The sequence below is a fragment of the Apodemus sylvaticus genome, chromosome 2, assembly GCF_947179515.1.
Source record: "Apodemus sylvaticus chromosome 2, mApoSyl1.1, whole genome shotgun sequence".
NCBI classification, from domain to species: domain Eukaryota; kingdom Metazoa; phylum Chordata; class Mammalia; order Rodentia; family Muridae; genus Apodemus; species Apodemus sylvaticus.
In genome coordinates this window covers 174,573,582-174,594,587 of record NC_067473.1, presented here as the reverse complement: position 1 = coordinate 174,594,587, position 21,006 = coordinate 174,573,582, and the positions used below count along the sequence as shown (strand labels likewise).

At 44.8% G+C, this 21,006-nt stretch overlaps 1 protein-coding gene across 1 annotated transcript; it reads left to right on the top strand.

Annotated features, from left to right (window-relative positions):
- The first annotated feature begins 1,030 nt into the window (after positions 1-1,030).
- Positions 1,031-18,415, top strand: Erp27 (endoplasmic reticulum protein 27). Its single transcript, XM_052172741.1, has 7 exons — positions 1,031-1,250; positions 1,447-1,547; positions 4,417-4,554; positions 12,296-12,412; positions 15,481-15,606; positions 17,565-17,762; positions 18,294-18,415. Exons 1-7 carry the CDS (start codon positions 1,157-1,159, stop codon positions 18,336-18,338), a joined length of 819 nt encoding a protein of 272 aa, XP_052028701.1. The 5' UTR covers positions 1,031-1,156; the 3' UTR covers positions 18,339-18,415.
- The last annotated feature ends 2,591 nt before the right edge of the window (positions 18,416-21,006 follow it).

Below are 21,006 nucleotides of genomic sequence, written 5' to 3'. Positions count from 1 at the left end.
TTTCTTAAAATGGCTCCATCTAAGATTGAGATGTATGCCCCACTACCTGTAGAAATCTCTTCCTAAACTTGATTTGTGGGTCAAATCAAACTGTCTCCTGCTGCCTGCACTCCCAACATCTACTGAGAGAAGTTGAAGCTTCACTTTTTTATTACGTCACATAAAGGCTTATCACAAGATGGCCTCCCCATCTATCGTTCTCTTCCTTCCCACAATTCCCAGCGACTCAAGTTTTTTCACATTCTATTTTCACATCTAGATTTTGGCTCTTCCCACGAAATCCCTTGTGAATGGTTAACAGTGATTGGCAACTTGACAAACTCTAGAACCACCTGGGAGAAAAGTCCCTAGGCGTGCTTGTGAGGGGGTTTCTAGCCTAGGTTCACGACGGTGAGAAGACTCACCTTACCTATGCACAGCATCATTCCATGCTGGGACCCCGACTGATTACAATGGAGAGAGCAAGCTGGACACGTCTGTCACCCTTCCCGGGTTCCTGGCTGTGGATGTAGTGTGACCGGCTGTCTTGCTCTCCTGCCTGGTGCCTTCTCCACCCTCAAAGTGGGAACCAAAATAAACCTTGCCTTTTTAGCTTTCTCTTGTCACTTATAATATTTTTCTCTAATCAGAGAAAAGTAATACATGTCCTTTCAACATTTCGATGCCTGGAGCCTATTCATCCAGCCCTCTGTCTGGAATCACTTAGAGGCAGCCAATCCTCCATCAAACCCTACCTGGCCCTAAGAGTTCTCCTTCTCTCTCACAGCCGCCTATGAATTTTTCCATGTTTTACCCCGCTCTGTTAAATGTTTAAATCACGGATTTTTGTGTCCTCCTCTCCCATCAAGAGTGTAAGCTGAGAGACACTGGGTCAGCCCACAGCCACAGTGACAGCCTGCTTAAATCAATAAGCGGCATGGCGTGCCTACATATTTTTTTATTATTTAAATGAATGGACCCAACTTTTTCTGGATATGTTCCAGAGCCCTGCCACTTTGAGCCATTTATCACAGAAGGTAAAGGTTCCCCTGGAGCCAGCTGCAGGGTTCCCAGAGCTCTAGTAAGGTACAACCACTTCAGTTCGTCCACCTATCCTGGATCGGCACCCCCACACCCAACACCCGACGTCGTCTATGGTCCGCACAGGAGAAGAACAATGAAAATCAGCAGGTCTAGATGCCTAATCCTCTCATTTGTCCTCGTGTGTGGGCTGTTTCCAGAGGTTCCAGCAGATGTTGAAGAAGCCTCGGGTAAAAGAAAGGAAGAAGGGGGGGGGAGTTGGTGGGGGGTGGGCAGTGGTGTGGCCATAATGATCCTTGTCCTGAGGAGAAGACAGGAAAATGTGAAAATACCACGAGCTGTATTTTCATTCCAAACATAGAGGTTTCCGGAAGTTTCTGAGTTAAGGTGGTGTTGCGCACACACCCCCATCCCCCTTTACTGCAGATGGTCTCAGCACTGACCGGGAACCCAGATGGCTCACAGACATCCCCGCCACCAAGGAATTCATCGCTGCTGCTGAAGTGGCCGTCATAGGCTTCTTCCAGGTTGGTGACACACCCCACCCGTAAACCCCATTGTCGGGCACGCACGGCCTTATGGTAGTCAAGCAGGGGCCTGCCGGGCTGGTGAGGTTCAGACCCTGCTTTCGGGTTATCAGGGCTATCATCCGATTGTTTTAGAGCAGTCTGTGCTCTGCATGAGGTCTTCCTCTTGCTTGCTTTAGGATCTCTAATCTTCTCACCTGTGGACACTTTGAAAGAAAGCAGCTGTCAGCAGGAAGTCAGTCAAATCTGACCATTGTCCCAAACACCCTCAGTCTGTACCCATAGTGTCCTGTCCATAGGCAGATGTGAAAGCAAAGGCACTTTTAAAATTTATTCATTTATTTATTATTTGAGATAGGGTCTCAAAACTAAGGCCGGCCTAGAACTTTCTTTTCACAAACTGACAATCCTCCTGCCTCGGTCTCCCGAGTAGTGGGCTAATGGGACCATGCCATACACTCAGGCTAAACCAATCTTTTATGACTAGGAAACACTTGTCACAGGTTGTGCTAAGACAAATAGGAGGCCGTCACTCATCTTTCTTGCCTCTCTGAATACTGAGGAAGGTGACAGGAGTACTGACAGCTTCCACGTTGGCTGTTGGCTAATGCAGACAGTCTCACATGAGAGGGTCTCATTCTGGCCTTTCCTTCTCTCTCTGGTAATAGCAGCTGGCAATCCTCACAGCTAAGCCAGCCCCTATTCGGGGCTTCTTGTCTACTTGCATTCCTTGATTCCAGCCCACAGTCGACCTGTCCATCTGTGTCCACAGCTGGAAATGGCGGCCAAGGGGTGCCAGCCGGAGTCAGGTTTTTTTGTTTTTTGTTTTTTTTTTTTAATTTATTGATATATTTACTTACATTTCAAATGATTTCCCCTTTTCTAGACCCCCTCCTCCCCGAAAGTCCCATCAGTCCCCTTCCCTCCCCCTGTTTTCCCACCCAACCCTTCCCACTTCCCTGTTTCTGATTTTGTTCTATACTGCTTCACTGAGTCTTTCCAGAACAAGGGGCCACTCCTCCGTTCTTCTTGTACTTCATTTGATGTGTGGATTATGTTTTGGGTATTCCAGTTTTCTAGGTTAATATCCACTTATTAGTGAGTGCATACCATGATTCATCTTTTGAGTCTGGGTTACCTCACTTAGTATGATGTTCTCCAGCTCCATCCATTTGCCTAAGAATTTCATGAATTCATTGTTTCTAATGGCTGAATAGTACTCCATTGTGTATATATACCACATTTTTTGCATCCACTCTTCTGTTGAGGGATACCTGGGTTCTTTCCAACTTCTGGCAATTATAAATAGGGCTGCTATGAACATAGTAGAACATGTATCCTTATTACATGCTGGGGAATCTTTTGGGTATATGCCCAGGAGTGGTATAGCAGGATCTTCTGGAAGTGAGGTGCCCAGTTTTCGGAGGAACCGCCAGACTGATTTTCAGAGTGGTTGTACCATTTTGCAACCCCACCAGCAGTGGAGGAGTGTTCCTCTTTCTCTACATCCTCGCCAACACCTGCTGTCTCCTGAATTTTTAATTAGCCATTCTGACTGGTGTAAGGTTGTCTCAGGGTTGTTTTGATTTGCATTTCCCTAATGACCAATGAAGTTGAGCATTTTTTAAGATGTTTCTCCGCCACCCGAAATTCTTCAGGTGAGAATTCTTTGTTTAACTCTGTACCCCATTTTTTAATAGGGTTGTTTGGTTTTCTGGAGTCTAACTTCTTGAGTTCTTTATATATATTGGATATTAGCCCTCTATCTGATGTAGGGTTGGTGAAGATCTTTTCCCAATTTGTTGGTTGCCAATCTGTCCTTTTGATGGTGTCCTTTGCCTTACAGAAACTTTGTAATTTTATGAGGTCCCATTTGTCATTTCTTGATCTTAGAGCATATGCTATTGGTGTTCTGTTCAGAAACTTTCTCCCTGTACCTATGTCCTCAAGGGTCTTCCCCAGTTTCTTTTCTATTAGCTTCAGAGTGTCTGGCTTTATGTGGAGGTCCTTGATCAAGGGGTCCGAGCTTCACAAAGGGAAGAGCAAGGAACTGGAAGGGTGCAGTAACAAAAGGAACCACCAGATGGCGCGATCGGGTCCTTGAGCAATTCGATTCAAAAGCCCTCCAACAAATGTCCAAAGCTTCTAGGTGAATAGAAGCTCTCATTTTTTCAAAAGAGCAAGCCGCCAGTTCTGTCTTGTGATCCCAGATGCAAGAGCAGCAACCTTCCCTTCTCCTTTCACACGGCCTTTAGCTTATTGAGATGCAGGGAAAATAGGTGGACTCTTGTGTACAGCCCGGAGCTTCTGTGGACAGCCAGCCTAACAGCAAAGACTGCAGTGCTAATGTCTGTGGAGGGGACAGAAGCCATCACTAATGACCGGCCTCCCAGCTTCCTAACTGCAGGTCTGGGATACAACAGGTACACAGGCCGTTAAGTTCCTTCACACACAAGCATGAAGGAGAGGACACGTCCCTTAGCTCCTGCATATCCCCCAAGGACCACGCTAAGTACCCACTCCTTAATGTTACATTTCCGTTGCTTCACAAATTGTTCCGGAAACATTTGCCTCTCTGGGTGCATGAATGGCTGTCTTGTCCAACTTCACAGACCTCTGGACACCAAGGCTTCCCTCAGCTACAGGTAGAAATTCAGGCTGTATGATATGGCCACACAATTTTTATAATATCCTATCTTCTCACAGAGCCTGGGACACTCAAAAAATGTCACGGTAGGTAGCGTGCATGTGCCAGGATAACGTTTGTTTTACGAGACTAATCAAACCTTTAACTTCTGGCACGGGCATGTTTTTCTTCCCTCTGTGTCTCTTCTCTCAGAAATGACCTGTGGGTTTGTTTTGTTTTCAGGATTTGGAAATACCGATCGTGTCTGTGTTCCGGAGCTTGGTGCAACAGTTCCAAGATGTTTCCTTTGGGATCAGCAACCATTCTGAGGTCCTGGCCCATTACAATGTCACCAGCAGCAGCATCTGCCTCTTTCGATTGGTAAGCTGGGCAGGCAGCTCCGCCTTCTGCGAGCTTTCCCTTGTGAGACATGAACGAACTCTCTGTCTTTGACAGTAATGCTGGTGCTAGGTTCAGCGACCTTGTCGACAGGACAGTGACTCAGTTCAGGCTGGCAAAACAGGTGGGGATGCCGCTTGCCACTCGCCGAGAACAGGGACTGAGAGCCAAGATGTGGCACTCAAGGTGCTGCTTGGTCCCTTGCCAGAAAAATGGGGTGGGTCAGTTGCTTAGTGTTTATTAGCTTCTTATATCTATAGAATAAAAGGTCCAACTGTATTATCTCTAAGGTCATGCTAAACAGTGAAGTTGCATACACACACACACACACACACACACCAGGGATAGTATGACAGACAGATAGACAGACAGAGACAGAGATCAGGAGTCTTATGATATAGATCATATATATGCATATGCATATACATACTTATGCATATATGATGTGAGTTTTCATGTAGCTCAGGATGGCCACTTGATTCATAGATGAAGATTACCGTAAACTTCTGATCCTCCACTTTCCAAATACTGACATTACAGGCACATACTCCACCTACGCAGTGCAGGGGAATCAAACCTGGGGCTTCATGTGTTCTAGGCAAGCAAACTACCAATTGACCTACACGCCCAGCCCAATAATTTTATATATTCATATGCTTATCAGTTGACTTAAGCTTATCAAACATGATTTTAGACAGCTCTTATGTCTAAGGAGCTAGTGATAACATACTGAATATACTGTCTGCTTTTGTAGATCTTAAAATGGAGTGAAGATTATAATCAATATACTAATACTGGATATCACAATAGTAAGGTGTTGCAGGAAGAAAAATAATGTGGGAATTTAGAAAAATAATACAAAGGGAACAATTAAACTGAGAAATACTTGTTGGATAAACTTGGGTTCTCTCAAGGAGGATCATGGCCAAAGGAGAAAAACTAAATGTACTTAAGATCATTGATGGCAACTGAATCCCAAGGCACAGGGTACAGGGAAAGGCGTAGAAGACAAGGAGGATTTGTTAGAACCATATTTGTGCTAAAACCACAGTACTAGTATCTTAGATTTGTACTTAATTAGTATCCAGAAGCCCCCAAAGCCTTTGACTAGGGAGACTAACATGAACAGGATCAAGTTACAGCAAGGTTATTTTGGAAACAAAGTATAAAATGGATTATTAGGAAAAGATATATGAAGCAAGAGACCTTGCTAGCTAAGCAAAATAGACTATGTGAAGATTGTTAAGCATCTGTCATGGCTGGAGAGGCAGCCCAGAGGCTAAGATTGCTGGATGGTCCTGCAGAGGACCTGGGTTTCATTCTCAGTAGCCACATTGCATCTCTGAACTTCAGTTCCCGATCTGACTCCATCTCCTGGCCTTCTCAGACACCAAGGACACATGTGGGTCACAGACTGACCCGCAGGCCAAATATCCACCCATACATATTTTTTAAAATGAGACATAAAGAGTCTATAGTGGAGAAGTAGCAATAGAAGGAAAAGGAAGGTGCTTTGCCAAGCTAGGAGATGCAGCCCTGAGAGCCCTGCAGTCAGGAGTCTAAGGCAAGAAGACCACAGGTTCAAGACCACATCCCACCCCGCTGCCAAAGAGCTGAGCAGTCCTGCTGGTAGTGTGAACGTTGCTTACAATGTATTCTTTATAAAGCCGTGTGGATGGTTCTTTTGAGCTCTGCCCCCTTCCTTAGCATCTCTGTTTTATGTCAACCACTAGTGACAGCCCTACTTTGAGTGAAGTCTTGGAACTTTGGTGGACAAAATTCATGTGCCATCCCAGAAAATAAACAGACTGGTTTTGTGCCACCTCCTTGGCAGTACTGAGAAAGAACCGAGTTTTCGGGCCAGTCGTTACATAAACACTTTTCTCAGTTTATATTTCCAAAGGTTGGCTACCCATGACAATAGGATTATCCTTCGGGAGTTCAGGATAACTTTAATAAAGGAAAACAGGGACCATTTTATTTTGCACTGGTGAACACAAGCCCATTGCAAACTTTCTGGGAACTTCTTTCAACTTAGATCCACTTTTTATCATTTTCGGCTTTTCCTCGGTTTGCTTATCTTTTCCGCAGTTTGGAGTGTGTGTGTGTGTGTGTGTCCATCTCCCTATCTGTGTGTATGACTGTGTCTGTGTGTATCTAATCTGTGATAGCCACTACTATAATTCTCACAAAATATGAAGAAAGAACATGGCCTGTGAATTTTCGATGGAGATATAAAACTTCAGGTAGATTGGTGCGACTTGCTTCACAGCTGCCTGGTAGCACCTGACTCCGTACTCCACGGCCCCTGTCTACTGCACTACAGCGGCTCTCTAAAGCCCTTAAGGAAAATCTCTTTAAAACTCCTGCAATGATTCACTTACAGTTAAGTGTGTGTCTATCTGTATGACCTTTTGAGTGCTGCAAAGGCTGATATCCACTGGAGCTGGAGTTACAGGCAGCTGTGAACCATCTGAAGTGGGTCCTGAGCCCTGAATCTGGATCTTCTGCAAGGGTCCCAAGCATTCTTAACCACCTAACCATTTCTCTAGCCCCAGAAGAAAATCTCTATTTTTCCACTAGGCTGTATTAATTTAATGTTCCTTATTCTGTAGTTTTCATTTTCAAACCTTTATCCCAAACCATTTCCCTAAACCCCAGGTATTAATTAATCGAGCCCAGGGGTTAGATATCAGAATTTAATTTAGACCCTATAGAGTTTGGTAGCAAAGTTTCAGAATTTAGAGTCACTGGGTTCACGACAGTAAGAACATATTTAAAGATAAGAGGAAATCAGGGTTAAGTAAATGAAAGCTGATTCGTTATTATTGAGCCTGCAGATGCTGTGTTTGTGGAACCGTGTTTGTAAGGCTTTCTATTGCTGTGGTGAAGCACTATGACCAAAAGTAACTTGGAAAAGGGGTTGTATCTTCTTCGACTTTCGTGTTACAGTGCACCGGTCGGGTAGGCTCAGGCAGGAACCTGGAGGCAGGGCCTGATGCAGAGGCCATGGAGGGTGCTGCTTCTTGGCTTGCTCTCCATGGCTTGCTCAGCCTGCTTTCTTATATAACTCAGGACCACCACCTGAAAAAGGCAATTCCCATGGTGGTCTAGCCCTTCCCACGTCAATTATTAATCAAGAAAAGGCCTGACAGTCTTGCCTATACCCCAGCCTTAAGGAGCCATCTGTCCAAACGACTCTATCTTGTGTCAAGTTGACAAAAAAACGAGCCCATAAAACTGACTTCTCGTCAACTAGACACATAAATGTGCTACTCTTGGGATTGTTGTTCATCTTCCGAATCTCACATTAATGTTAATATTACAACATAAATCACTAATAACTTTTAAAGTCCCACAGCCTTTAAAATTCCAAACACTTGAAGACTGTATGGTCTCTTTAAAACGTCCAAAGCCTCTTTAAAAGTTCAAAGTCTCTCTAAAATAACCAAAGTCCTTCTAATACTCCAAAGCTATGGGCTTCGGTGGGGAAAAAATAATATTTAAAAGTTAAATATTTTCTTATTCCAAGAGGTGAGAACCAGGGCACAGCCATAATCAAACCAAAGCAAAGCCCTTTGACAGTGCTGGTAGCTGATTTCCGACCTCTGGGCTCCAGAGGGCTCGGCAAGCATTCGCTCTGGCTCTGTCATTGACACATACGTCCCTGTCAGAGCACACCTAGCTGCCCAGGAGACTCCTATTGGCTCATTGTATTTGGTGGTCATCACTGGGGTCTCCATTGCAGCAGAATGATCCTCACCAGTCCTTTCCTGGACTCTGTTCAGGGACTTCAATCTTGTCACTCTTTGCCAAGGTTCAACAGATCTCCATGACCCTTTCATGCTGCCAGAATCAGTAACACGGGGCAGACGCAAACATTATGGGGTTTGGCCGCCAGCATGAGATGCAGCCTTGGCCCCTCTTAACCACAGCTTCTGTGTGATAACCCCGAGAAAGCATTCCCAGAAGATTTCACCTCAGTGATACGCATCTCTTCTTGACCACAGCTGATTCCTCAGCCCCAGTTGACCAGAAGTCCGTAGTCTTGATTTAAAATATCACATGAAGAACTCTCAGACTTGCCTCAAAACGTCACAAGTCAGGCCTCTGACATCCACATTGCTCTCTGATTTCGCTTCCAAACTTCCCACAGAATAGAGGGCTCTGAACAATTAATGGCTTTTGTAGCCCAAAGTTCCCCAAATCCTTCACAATCTTCTGGTAACAACATCGTATCTGTCACAGCAGTAGTCTATGCTGGTACCAATTCCTGTCTTATGAGTTTCTGTGGCTATGATAGAGACCATTACCAACACCCATATGGGAAAGAGTATTGTTTGGGCTTAATATAACTGTTCATTACTGAGAGAAGCTGAGGAAGGAACTCAAGGCAGGAACTTGAAACAGAGACCAGATAGAACCAGCCAGTAAGCAGTAATCCTCAATAGTCTCCGATTCACTTCCTGCCTCCAGGTTGCAGGCTTACCTCAATGATAAAGACTGTGACCTATGAGCCAGATAAACCCTTTCCTTCTCAGATTGCTTTGTCCACATTCTCAAGCCCAGCAATAGAAAACAAACTAGGAAAGGAACTTACTCTCCAAAACTAGTGCAGGCCGACTCCTATAAAGGTGTCCAGGAAGTGTATAAGCAAATTCAGGAAACAGTGAGCAGTTACAGGTGACCCAGGTGACAGTGTGTCTGTCGGGGGCCCAGTCTGTGAGTGTGACATCATGGAGACATCTGCTTTTCCAAAAGGTCCCACAGAGATGTAATCCTCACAGGGATCCAATTCCTGGAGTCGATGGACCGTGAGCCTCCCTATTATTTGAATGTCTGCACTAATTTGGGTTTTCTTATTCAATTCTATTTTAAGAAATAAAGTTAGCCCAACTCTGTCCCAGTGGGATATGAGAGGTATAGTGTCATCTTGACCCCCATACAGTGACTTTTGAGTGCCTGGCATAAGAGACGTACTGTACCAGACGAGTTAGAAGACATGACAATGTAAGCGAGAAGTAATATGCATCAAGTGATTACACTTTTATGAAGTATGTGTTTAGCTGGACATGGTGGTGCATACCTGTAAGCTCACACCTTGGAGATTGACAGGAGGACCCAGGAGTTGAAGGCCATCCTGGCTACACAGCAAGTTTAAATCCATCCTGGATTTACTCCTACAGGAGACACAAACCAACAAAAGTATATATCTAAAAGTACATTGCAGCAAAGCAGCATGTGTGTATGTATGTGTGCATGTGTGCGCATGCCTCTGTGTGTGTGTGTGTGATCAGACATGAAGCAAAGCCCTACCCAAGTTACTTTATGATTCAAATGTCATAAAATATTATAGCTGCAGTATGAAAGAAGACGCACAGGGCATGGTGGCACATGCCTGTGATTCTAGTACCTAGGAGGAGGAAGGGGGGCAGGAGTTCAGATTCATCTTGGCTACATTGGAAGCCAATACCCAACCTCACTTCATGAAATCCTGTCTGAAATAAAGAAATAAAAATTAAAAAGAAAGAATATAAATAAACTAAGATGAGTTTTAATGCATTTTCTGAAAAGGTAGATTGTCAGAGAGCTCTCAGGAATGCAAAGGAATCTTCCTGTCTAGCAAAGCGCTGGGCCCTAGCTGTGTCTGACAACAGTCCTGAGCTCAACGCCCTTCCAGCTGCTCCTTCTTTGCTTTTGGTGTCTCTATCTTAAGTAAAACTCTTTCCAAACCCCGCAGAATAGATGTTTAAAAGGTCCCCCAAACCTTATTCTAGGATAGTTTTCTGTGCCGTGTGTTGTGCAAACGATTCCCGTGGCTCCTTACACTGTGCTGCCTCCAGGAACCCTACACAGGAACACTCTGGAATTTATTAGTTTAGGAAATAGAGAAATAATCAGGCACGCTTGGTTGGAAGACCCCAGCAATTGGAGAGTCTGCAGGGGAGGGGTGCGGCTTATTGAAGGGCTGTCACGGCCCAGGGAAGAACTTTATCCCTGCTGCAAGCACTCTGTCCCTGCTCCGCATTCCCTTGTGCAGAAACACCTGGAGTTCCTGGCGCCTCCAGTTCTCCAATTCTGGGAAACCAGAAGAACTGCCTGGAAAGGCGGCAGGAGGGCGGGGCGTCGTGGTCCACGTGCTGCCAGGCCGGCTGCGCACGCATGCCAGGTTTCTCCGTCCTAGAAAAATAATCCTCAAGCATTTGGACATAGTCAATATTAAGAGGGCCTTGATTATGATAATAATGTCTTGAGTGGGCTGTAATAGCAAAGTCCTAGGGGTGATGTAGTCTGCCAGCTGGCCAGCCAGGCCTTAAGCAACAGAGAAGATCTCTCTCTGTACGTCTCTCTGTCTCTCTCTGTCTCTCTCTCTGTCTCTCTCTCTCTCTGTGATTCATTGAATCTGCCTGTCTTTGGCTGGCTGGCTGCCTGCCTCTATGAACGTCTGTGTGTCTGTGTCTGTGTGTAGATATATATCCCCCTCTCCCTGGGAACAGGTGCTGGTAGAACTCAGAGGCCTGAGATACCCTTGGAGCTGGAGTTAGAAACTGTTGGGAGTCTCCTGAATTCAGATCTTCTGAAAGAAGATCTCTAACCACTCTCTAAACCCCCCTTTTTTTGTTTTGTTTTGTTTGAAACAAGATCTTATTCAGTCATCCAGAAAGACCTAGAACTTCCCATGTAGCCCAGACTGGCCTTGAACTTCTGGAAATCCTCCTGCCTGGTCTGTCTAAATTCTGGGATTAAAGGCATGAATCACTACAGCGGCCTTTTCCTATCAGTCTTCTGTTCTCTTCAATGCTCCTACCGAGAGCGTGTGGGATTTCAGCACGCCTGCAGACGGACCAAATGCCGCCACTCGCCTCAGACTCACTGTGTAGCAGAGGCATCTCCACTTCTGTTTCTGACCCTCCTGCCTCTGCTTCCAGAGCACTGGGATTACAGTAGCCAGCATGTCTATTTCACATAATGCCAGAGATCAAACCTACAGCTTCCTGCACACCAGATAAGCATGCTCCCAACCTATCCACACGTCTCTAGTGCCATTTCTGTGTGTCTGCTGCTAGGCGCTGAACCTAGGAACGCTCATACACCAGACAAGCAGTGCTCTGCCACTCACCTATGTTGCTAGCTTGTGCTTCACATTTTAACAGTATCTAGGGATCTGGGTGGAGTCCTCCCACAAAAATTCTAGTTTAGACATATATTTTCTATAGCTTAGTATTTATTATTTTGTAAATTTAATTTGCTTAAGATAGTCTTTTAAGGTTTTATGTATTTGTTTTGTTTTAGTTTTTATCTTCGTGTGTATGTTCTAGTGCTCAACAGGGAGATACAACTGCCCAATAACACTAGATTCTGGTGTGCTAAAAGCTGCGTGTTACATAATGCATGCTGGCAGTCCTTAAAGGGATAAATCAAGGTTGAGCAACTTCCCAACTGAAGGAGGAATTGTGGGAAGTAACTAAATGCAGAGTAGGCCAGAAGTTAAGAAAATGGAATTCAGAACAGCTGCACCGATGGAAAATTTAATATATCAGTGATTATATTACATAAAAATAGCCCTTAAAACACAAATAGAGAAAAGAGTCCCTGAGGGTGGGAAACTTACTCCCTGTCTCTGGGGCTGTGTTCAGTGTCTGTCTCATCTTTATAAAGGATGCATGTGAGGGGCCACTCTGTCCCTTGATGTGTTTTGTTTTTGATTTTTCTTTTAATCCAGGTTGATAATGAACAACTACATTTGGATGCTGAAGAAATTGAAAATCTAGATGCTGCCAAATTGAGCCGTTTCATTCACACGAACAACCTCCACTGGGTGACAGAGTACAGCCCTATGGTAAGCACGGATCCCTGCAGTCAGTCGTTTATGCTCTGGTGTCATGAAGGGTCCTTGTCCCCAGAACAGAGAAGTTCTCTCCACTCCTAGTAACTGCCTCTCACTGAACACCTTGCTTATGCTAATATCTTTACTAACCATTTAAGATGGGTGAGTTCCTCTCTCCCTATTGGACAAAGAGAGAAACAGACACAGAAAGGCTAAATGGCCTGTAACACAACTCACAAGAAAAAACAAAACCAAAATACGAAATACAATGTATCTGGATGAAACCCTTCAGAATCAGGAGTCTTGCTGCAGAGGTGTGCTCGCTGAAGGTCGTTGGCTCTGAGATAGTCCCAAAACCACCTTTCTCAGGCTGGGATCAAGAAGGCTTCTTTCTTCTTTGTTTTCCTTATTGCTGTGATAGAGACAGCTTAAGGAAGGAGTAGTTTCTTTTGGCTCACGGCTTGAGAAATACAGTCCATCGTAGTGTGGAGTCAAGAATGTGAAGCCGGTCACAGTGCATCCATGACCAAGAAGCAAAGAGACGATACGGTCCTCAGATCACTTTTTTTTTTCATTTTTATTTTTATTTATTTATATTTTTTTATTTACATTGCAAATGATTTCCCCTTTTCTGGGTCCCCACTCCCCGCAAGTCCCATAAGCCCTCTTCCGTCCCCCTATTCTTCCATCTACCCCTTCCCACTTCCCTGTTCTGGAATTCCCCCATACTCTTGCACTGAGTCTTTCCAGAACCAGGGCCCACTCCTCCATTCTTTTTGGACATCATTTAATGTGTGGATTATGTCCTCAGATCACTTTGCTGTTGCTTTTCTTTGTCTTTTGTCTAAGCCTGAAACACATCGGTGTGCTCTACCCACCTTCATAGCTGATCGACTCTCTCGAAGCTCTTCTAGAAACACCCTCACAGACATGACCGGAAGCTATCTCCTAGGTGGTTCTCAAGCCGATCAAGTTGAGCACAAGAGTAACCACATAGACTTCTTTCTCTAGAGTATCACTATTGTCTTCGTTGTGTCCACTGGACTGTATGTGGTCTCGGAAAAGATGCTCTGATGTTCCCTGGGCACATGACCCTGGTGTCATAGCATCCTGGATGCCAGCCAAAGAGTGTGAGGACACATCTTCCTGAACTCTTAGGACTGGCCCAGCAGTCATCTGACACAACAGTGATGTGTCCTTCTTAAATTTCACATTAGTAGAGAAAGAAAATCACCTTAAGAGAAAGTCAGGAAAGATTCTCTCTAGAGCCGCGTGGTTAATTTGTATTGGGGCTCTCACATAGCCGGAAGTACTGCTCCTTTCTCATTTGGTGAGCTGCCCACTCAGCAACTGCTGTTTCTTGTCTGTGCTGGTGCAAAGATTTGTGCTAGAAAAACTGTGCAGAAAGTCACAGCCGTGCCCCTCTCCTGCATGCACAGTTAATGTACTCACTCGGGGTGTGGCTTTGCAGTGTCTGTTGAGATTAAACCAGTTACTTCTGCACTCCCATCCCATGCCTTTTGACTCCTTAGCTCTCATCTCTTCACTTTTTCCAAGAATTCTTTCTGCTATGGAAGAGTGGATCCTACTCCAAATTCAAGTACCATGAATCAGTTACTATAATTACAAGTATTATCACAACAAGAATCAATTATTTTCCACACAGTGACCCCAGTGAAAACCTAACCTGCTGTTAAAGCCCAAGAAAAAGTCCTTAGGAAACACTTCCTCTGACCACGCTTGCCTGCCCATGGTCCTTCTCTGACCAGCTGCACTAGAAAATTCTCACACCTATTCTAGGGGTCAGCTGTTGGGCATGGGGAGGCTGGGTGTTTTTGCCTCAGGGTCTCTGGACGGTATGCAGACATTGACCAGGCTGAAGTCACCTGCAGGCTCCACCAATGCTGAATGGCCCGATTGCAAGGATCTAGTTGCTCATATGGTCAGCAAACATGTTTCCGTTGTAGCCATGTAAATCTGTCCTTAGGGCCGGGTGACAGTCTCATACTGGACTGACTACCCCAGAGAAAAGGGTGTAACAAAGAATGATACACATTATGGCTTAACCTTGGACTTCCAGCATCTCCACAACGTCCTCTTAGCTACTTATTTAGTTATGTTTATTTTTATGTGTATGGAGTGAGGGGTGGTCTACACAATTGCCTGAAAACCAACTGGCTGTACTTAGTTTTAAGATTCATTTTCATTATTTTGTGGTTATGTGCAAGTTATGTGTTTGGGGGTATGTGCACCACGTGTATACAGGTGCCTTCAGAAGACAGAAGAAGGTGTCAAATGCCCCGAAGCTGGTGTTAAAGGCAGCTGTGAGCCACCTGGCATGCTGGGGAAAGCTAAACTTTGGTCCTGTGCAGAATCTTAATGCCCAAGCTTCTTTCCAGCCCCCAGATGATTGTGCTCTTTATTTATTTTATAATTTTATTTTTTAAGACAGGGTTTCTTTGTGTAGCCCTTAGCTGTCCTAGAACTAACTCTGTAGACCAGGCCAGCTCAAAGTCACAGAGATCTCCCTGCCTCTGCCTTCCGAGTGCCACCACCTCCCTGCTCATCATTGTACTTTATATATATATATATATATATATATAATTTATTGCATATGCATATGTGCTTGAGTAAATGTATGTGTACCACATGTTTGCATGAATCAGAGGCTTCCAGAAGAGGGTATTAGATTATCTAGAACTGGAGTTACAGGCAATTATCAGTCACCTAATGGATGCTAGGAACCAAACCAACATCTTCTATAAGAAGGATTAAAAAATTAAATGTATTCTTAACCCATGAACCATCTCTCCAATCTCCAATGATTTTACTTGTTACAAATATTTTTATTTATTATTTGATAACTCCATACATGTGTGCAGTATGTTTTGGACACATTCAAGGCGGTGAAGCTTTTAAGAGGCATCGTAGAGACTATTTGCTTTTGTGCTATTCCGTGCATTGTGCGGGCAATCCTCCATATCTCTGCTTCTCTTTCCTTCCCTCCTTCCCTCTTTCCCTTCCTCCTTCTCCTTCTCCCTCTTCGTATTCCTCTTCTAGACCAAATTTTACTCTTCCAGATTGCAGCTGGCTTATTTAACACCATGGTTCAGACCCATCTTCTCCTGATGATAAACAAGGCTTCCCCAGAATTTGAAGAGACCATGCGCAGGTATCAGACGACAGCCAAGCTCTTCCAGGGACAGGTGAGCTGGGATTGGTGGCCACCACGAGGAAGATGAGGGCTGGGAAGATGGAAGTAGTGTGGTTTCCAGGTATGCAGTGGGATGTAAGAAGTGAAAAAAAATGAAATTAAAGATACTTTGTGTTGTAAACCCATGTAACCCATTTTCCAGCTATGGCTATGTGGTTGTTTCACACTGATCTGTAGGGAGACAAAAAGTGTAAATATGATGAGCATCTACCAAGAACCCGGTGCCTATCTCATGTGCACCATGCATCCATAGTTATCCCCCTTCCTTCCTCCCTCCCTCCCTCCTGAGTGCACTTCTGTTTGAGATCTCTGAAACATCCCATCCTGCACTGTAGAATCAATCAGAAGCCTTTCTAATGAGATCCATTTGATTATCACATAAGCTATCTTGGGGAGGACTGGTCCCCTAATATGGGGAACACTGTGTGTTCCTGAATACAGACAATCCTCTCTTCAGAAGACTACAAAGATTTCTATCTGGGGTAGATTTGGCTTAAAGAGTCCTTTCTCTCCCTGCTCCCCAGACAGACAGTCCTCTCTCTGCTCCCCAGACAGACAGTCCTCTCCCTGCTCCCCAGATCATCCCTAGTTTTATTTTCTACATTTCAGTTGCCCACAGTCAAGTACAGGCTCAAAGTAGTAAATGGAGAATTCCAGACATACACAACCCGTATGCTTTAAAGGTCTCCACGGCCACATATTGCTACAATGGTCTTGTTTTGTTACTAGCTGTTATAGCCAACATGTGTACATATAGCAAGAAAGAGCACATCCGTGATTCTAGTGGGCCACTGAGGTGGGGGTTCTTAGAATAGGTCTAGAAAATAACACTTACCAAACACACGCTACACAAGACAGCCACTAAATGCTCTGTCTCATTTTATCCCTATCCCCACAAGTATGTTTAACAAACAAGAAAACTGAGTCTCAAAGAAACTAAGTTGCCCCAGAACACAGCAGCCAGGAAGACAGAATCGCACTTTACCTCATTCTCTGGCTTCAATCACAGGGCTGTCTATACTTCCTTGCTTAGGGAAACTTCAAAGTGTCTTCAAAGCCCAAACTCTTTCTTACAATGTTATTTTTATTTTTAATCAGGTTGTGGGAGTGGGTGAGGATGCCCAGAGACTATCAGAGAGCATTGTATCCCCTGAAGCTAGAGTCACAGGGTTCTGTGAACTACCTGGTATTGTGTACTAAGAGCCAAGTTCAGGTCCTCTGCACAGCAGTATAAACTCTTGACCTCTGAGCTATCTCTCTAAACCCCTGCTTCTCAGCCTCTGGGCTACCTAAGGCCATCAGAGAACACAGATATTTACATTGTGATTTATAACACTAACCAAATTACAGTTATGAGGTAGCAACAAAAATAACTTGATGGTTGGAGGAGGATCACCATGATAGCATCACCACAGTATGAGGAACTGTATTAAGGAGTAGCAGCACTGAGTTGAGAATCATTGATCTAACCCCAAATTCCAAATTCATGTAATTACATTTTACTAAAGGAATAAAATACCAAAGCAAGAAAAATAAACTTCAAATTCATTTAAATTCAATTAAATGGGGTGTGTGTTTTTGGAGAGATAGGTAGGTAGATGGGAGGGTGTGTGGATGGATGGATGGATAGATGATAGATAGATAGATAGATAGATAGATAGATAGATAGATAGATAGATAGATTTTTATATAGCTCAGGCTAGCCTCAAACTTGCTAACTTGCTGTAATTAAGGATAACTCTGAACTTCTGGTCCTCCTACCTCTGTCTCCCAAGTGCTAGAATTGTGAGGATGTCCCAAATACTCCATCATGTCAGTCTTTAACTTAAATTAAAATTATGCTACATTAACCATAAATTCAATCTGCCAAGTGACAGCAATGACGAGCGTCTCTTTGCCCCCCTCTGGGTCTCAACTGGACCCTTTTCTTTCACTTCTCTCCCCTTCCAGATTCTCTTTGTTCTGGTGGACACCAGCAAAAGGGAAAATGGAAAGGTAGTGGCCTATTTCAAACTAAAAGAGTCTCAGCTGCCAGCCCTGGCCATTTATGACTCTGTGGATGACAAGTGGGACACACTGCCCATCACAGAAGTTACGGTGGAGAAAGTCCAGGGCTTCTGCGAAGGATTCCTAAGCGGGGCGCTGCTGGTGAGTGTGGAGCTTCAAGTAAACACTCCCGTGTTGTTCTCTCCCTCTCCGCGTGTTCCGTTTCTCACAGAATCAGAGGTCTTTAGCTCTGCTGGGTGTGGGAACATAGGGTGGTGTGGATGGAGAGGTCAGAGTAGGGTGACACTGAACACATGGTTAATGGGACACTATTAGCTAGAGGTTCTGATTTACAAAGGGTTTGTGTGCACAAAGTGAATTTGGGATTTTTCTGCTTTTTATGAAAGGGCCGATGGAAATAACTTAAATCCCAAATAAAGAGTTCATGTATGAGGTATGGTGGCTCATGCCGTGTACCATGGTGGCTGAGGCAGGTTGACTGCCACGGTGTGAAGCCAGCTTGGGGTACATAATAAGTTTAGTACAGCCAGAGGTGCATAGTGTGACTTCTTAAAAAAACAAACAAACAAAAAAAAACAAAAAACAGCAACAAAAGAGATCAGTAGTTCAAAGTTAGGGTGGATTTAAGGTTTCTCAAGAGTCACTAACCATATATATAAAATTTTCCCCCAGAGAGATCACAGAGCGGAAGAAGACCCTGGGAAGGAGGAGCTCTGACCGCCCCCTGTAACTTGTGCTCGCTGCCCTGTGTCTATTCTGTACTGAATAAAAAGGAGCAGCTCAAATCTCTGCAACACGCACAGGATCATCTGGTGTTCTAACAAGGGGCAGGAGATCACAACCACTGGTGTCTGAACATCTCACTTGCCTCTTGTTTCCAACTTCCTATCCCCTCTCCCCAAGCCCGGGATACAGGGGCTTCAAAAACATGGGCATCTCTGTGAAGGACAAGTATTCCTAGAGAGAGGATGTTCTGGTGTGTCACAGACAGTGAATCGATACCCTGCACATGGCTTACACAACAGTTCCTGTTCCTTTGGGGTCATCAGAGGATAGACCTGCCCTGTCTTTCATAAGCAAATATCCTTCTCCGACTCAGAGCCAAGAACAAAAACATCTTTTTGGGTTGGGGCTTTTTTCTCCCAAAAGTTAAAGGATGTCTCCAAGTTTCTGAACGCATCAGAAACAGAGCATGTTAAAAGCTACACTCATTTAGAGTGAGTGCAGTGCCCTGTGTAAATCAGCAACCCATGGAGTAAATAAAACCCAGAGCAGAGCAGAGCGGGCATCTCTGTAAGCCAAACCCTTTGGAGGGAGCACAGCTGCCCAGCTCAGTGGTACATGCCCCGCCCTCCAGGGCTCTGTGTCCTGTTAGGTCGTGACCCACTGATGTGTTGTTCCCTGTGTGGGTGGGATGGGTGGTGGGACCAGATCATCCTGCGTGAGTGTTGGTACAAATGTGGCAAAGGAGCCAGGGAGTCAGTTAGGTAAGAGGTTGTGGAGCGGCAGAAGAGGGGCACTTGGCGCCAGGACACGCTGGGGCTAACCACGGTTACTGCCAGTAGGGTGTGCGGTCCAGCACACAGAGGATGCAGGTGAGTTTGACTGTGGGTCGCTGGCCCACAGGCGTTTACTGTCAACACACAGATGCTGCATTGTCTTAGCCCTCCCTCCCACTCCAGGCCCTTGGCTCTAAAGAAAAGCGCCTAAGTGCTGAAGAGCTGAAAAACCACAGCTGTACAGCAGGAAGGTTCCAAGTGAGGAAAGGAGTGAGAGGCTTGCTTGTTCCTTGCTGTGGGATAACCCCGTGGCCTCTGGGCGTGGTCAGTAGCTGGAAAGGAGACTGCAAAAGTAACTCTTCGAGTGACAAAGGAACCAGGAGCTGAGGGGGTCACCGGGTCGCCCCAGGGCTTCACGAGGCCAGGAGTACAAAACTGGCTCGTCCCAGAATGCTTTCTGGACATTTTGACATTTACATTCAAGAATTCTTTCTGACGCCTTCCTGAGGTTTCTCGACCTCCCAGGAGGCTGTGCCTGCTTCTCAACTTTTTTTTCCCTAAACCTTTTAATTTTACTTTTCCAGACAGGGTCTCCCCAAGTCGCCGTGGGTCTCCTGGAATTCACTCGGTTGATCAGGGTGGCCTTGAACTCACAGGGATCCACCTGCCTCTGCCCTCTGAGTGCTAGGGTCAAAGGCATGAGCCCTCTTGGATTCTTGATGCCGTCCCCCCCCCCCTTGAATATAGTTCCTCATGTTGTGGTGAGGAACCCAACCATAAAATTATTTCATTGCTACGTCAGAAACGTAATTTTACTACTGTTATGAATCATGATGCAAATATTTGATATGCAGGACAGCTGATACGTCCTGTGAAAGAGTAGTTCGACACTGCCAAAGGGGTCACAACCCACAGGTTGAGACTCACTGCCCTAAGGATACCTTCAACTCCATGGCTTTATTTCTTTTTGGTGCTATTAGGAATTGAACTTGGGGAGCTAATGCAGGCTAAGTGAGTGCTCTACCAGTTAGCTTCACTCTTAGCCCATCTCCTGGTTTCTTTTAAGCCCATTTACAAGTCTTACCCAAACTTTTATCATTTTCATTTCCAATATGTTCATCACTCAGTCATTTTTCTCTCTTACCTTTTCCTCAACTGTCTTTATTTCTTGTTTAAAATGATAGTACCCCAAGTTTTAGTAAAGCCCCCAATTATAGCATGTTTAATAAAGGGTTAATTTTTACCATTTTATCCTCACACTCTTCTGCACATGCTGATAGTCAACACAGACTCTGTAACTGTTGACAAGATGGCAGCTTATTTTCTAGTTGATGATAATGTCCCATATTATCTTGTATGTTTATGTTTGAGCTTTGGGGTTGTTTGTGTGTCTATTTGAGGCCTTTGTGGGCTCCTTCCTATGGAGCCAGCTGGCCTCAAACTCAAGACCATCCTGCTTCAGCTGCCCAAGGGCTGGGATTTTAAGTGTGTGAAACCAAAGCAGGCAAAAGAAGAGGTCTCTGTTGACTAAAGCTGGTGCCTACTAAAACGTCTAACCATTTCTAGATGCTCCCTTATCACTGTTTAATCATTCCCCAAGACTCCATATTTATTCCTGAAGCTATTCCTGTTGGGATAACCAGGGATGACTCAGGTGTTCCGTGCATGAATGCATTCAATCGCTCTTACTGGTAAAGCTGCACCCTCTTTCTATGGTGTCAAATCAGCAGTTATCACCTATGACTAGGAAGACGCTGGAAGATTTGGAAGACTGTGATAGAGGGGGGCAGAACAGAGCATGCTAGGAAAACTAGAAAAGGCTTGGCTTTGATTCCTTCCTGGACTTTGGGAAAAGCAGTTTCTGTCTCTGGAGATTAATTTCAAGC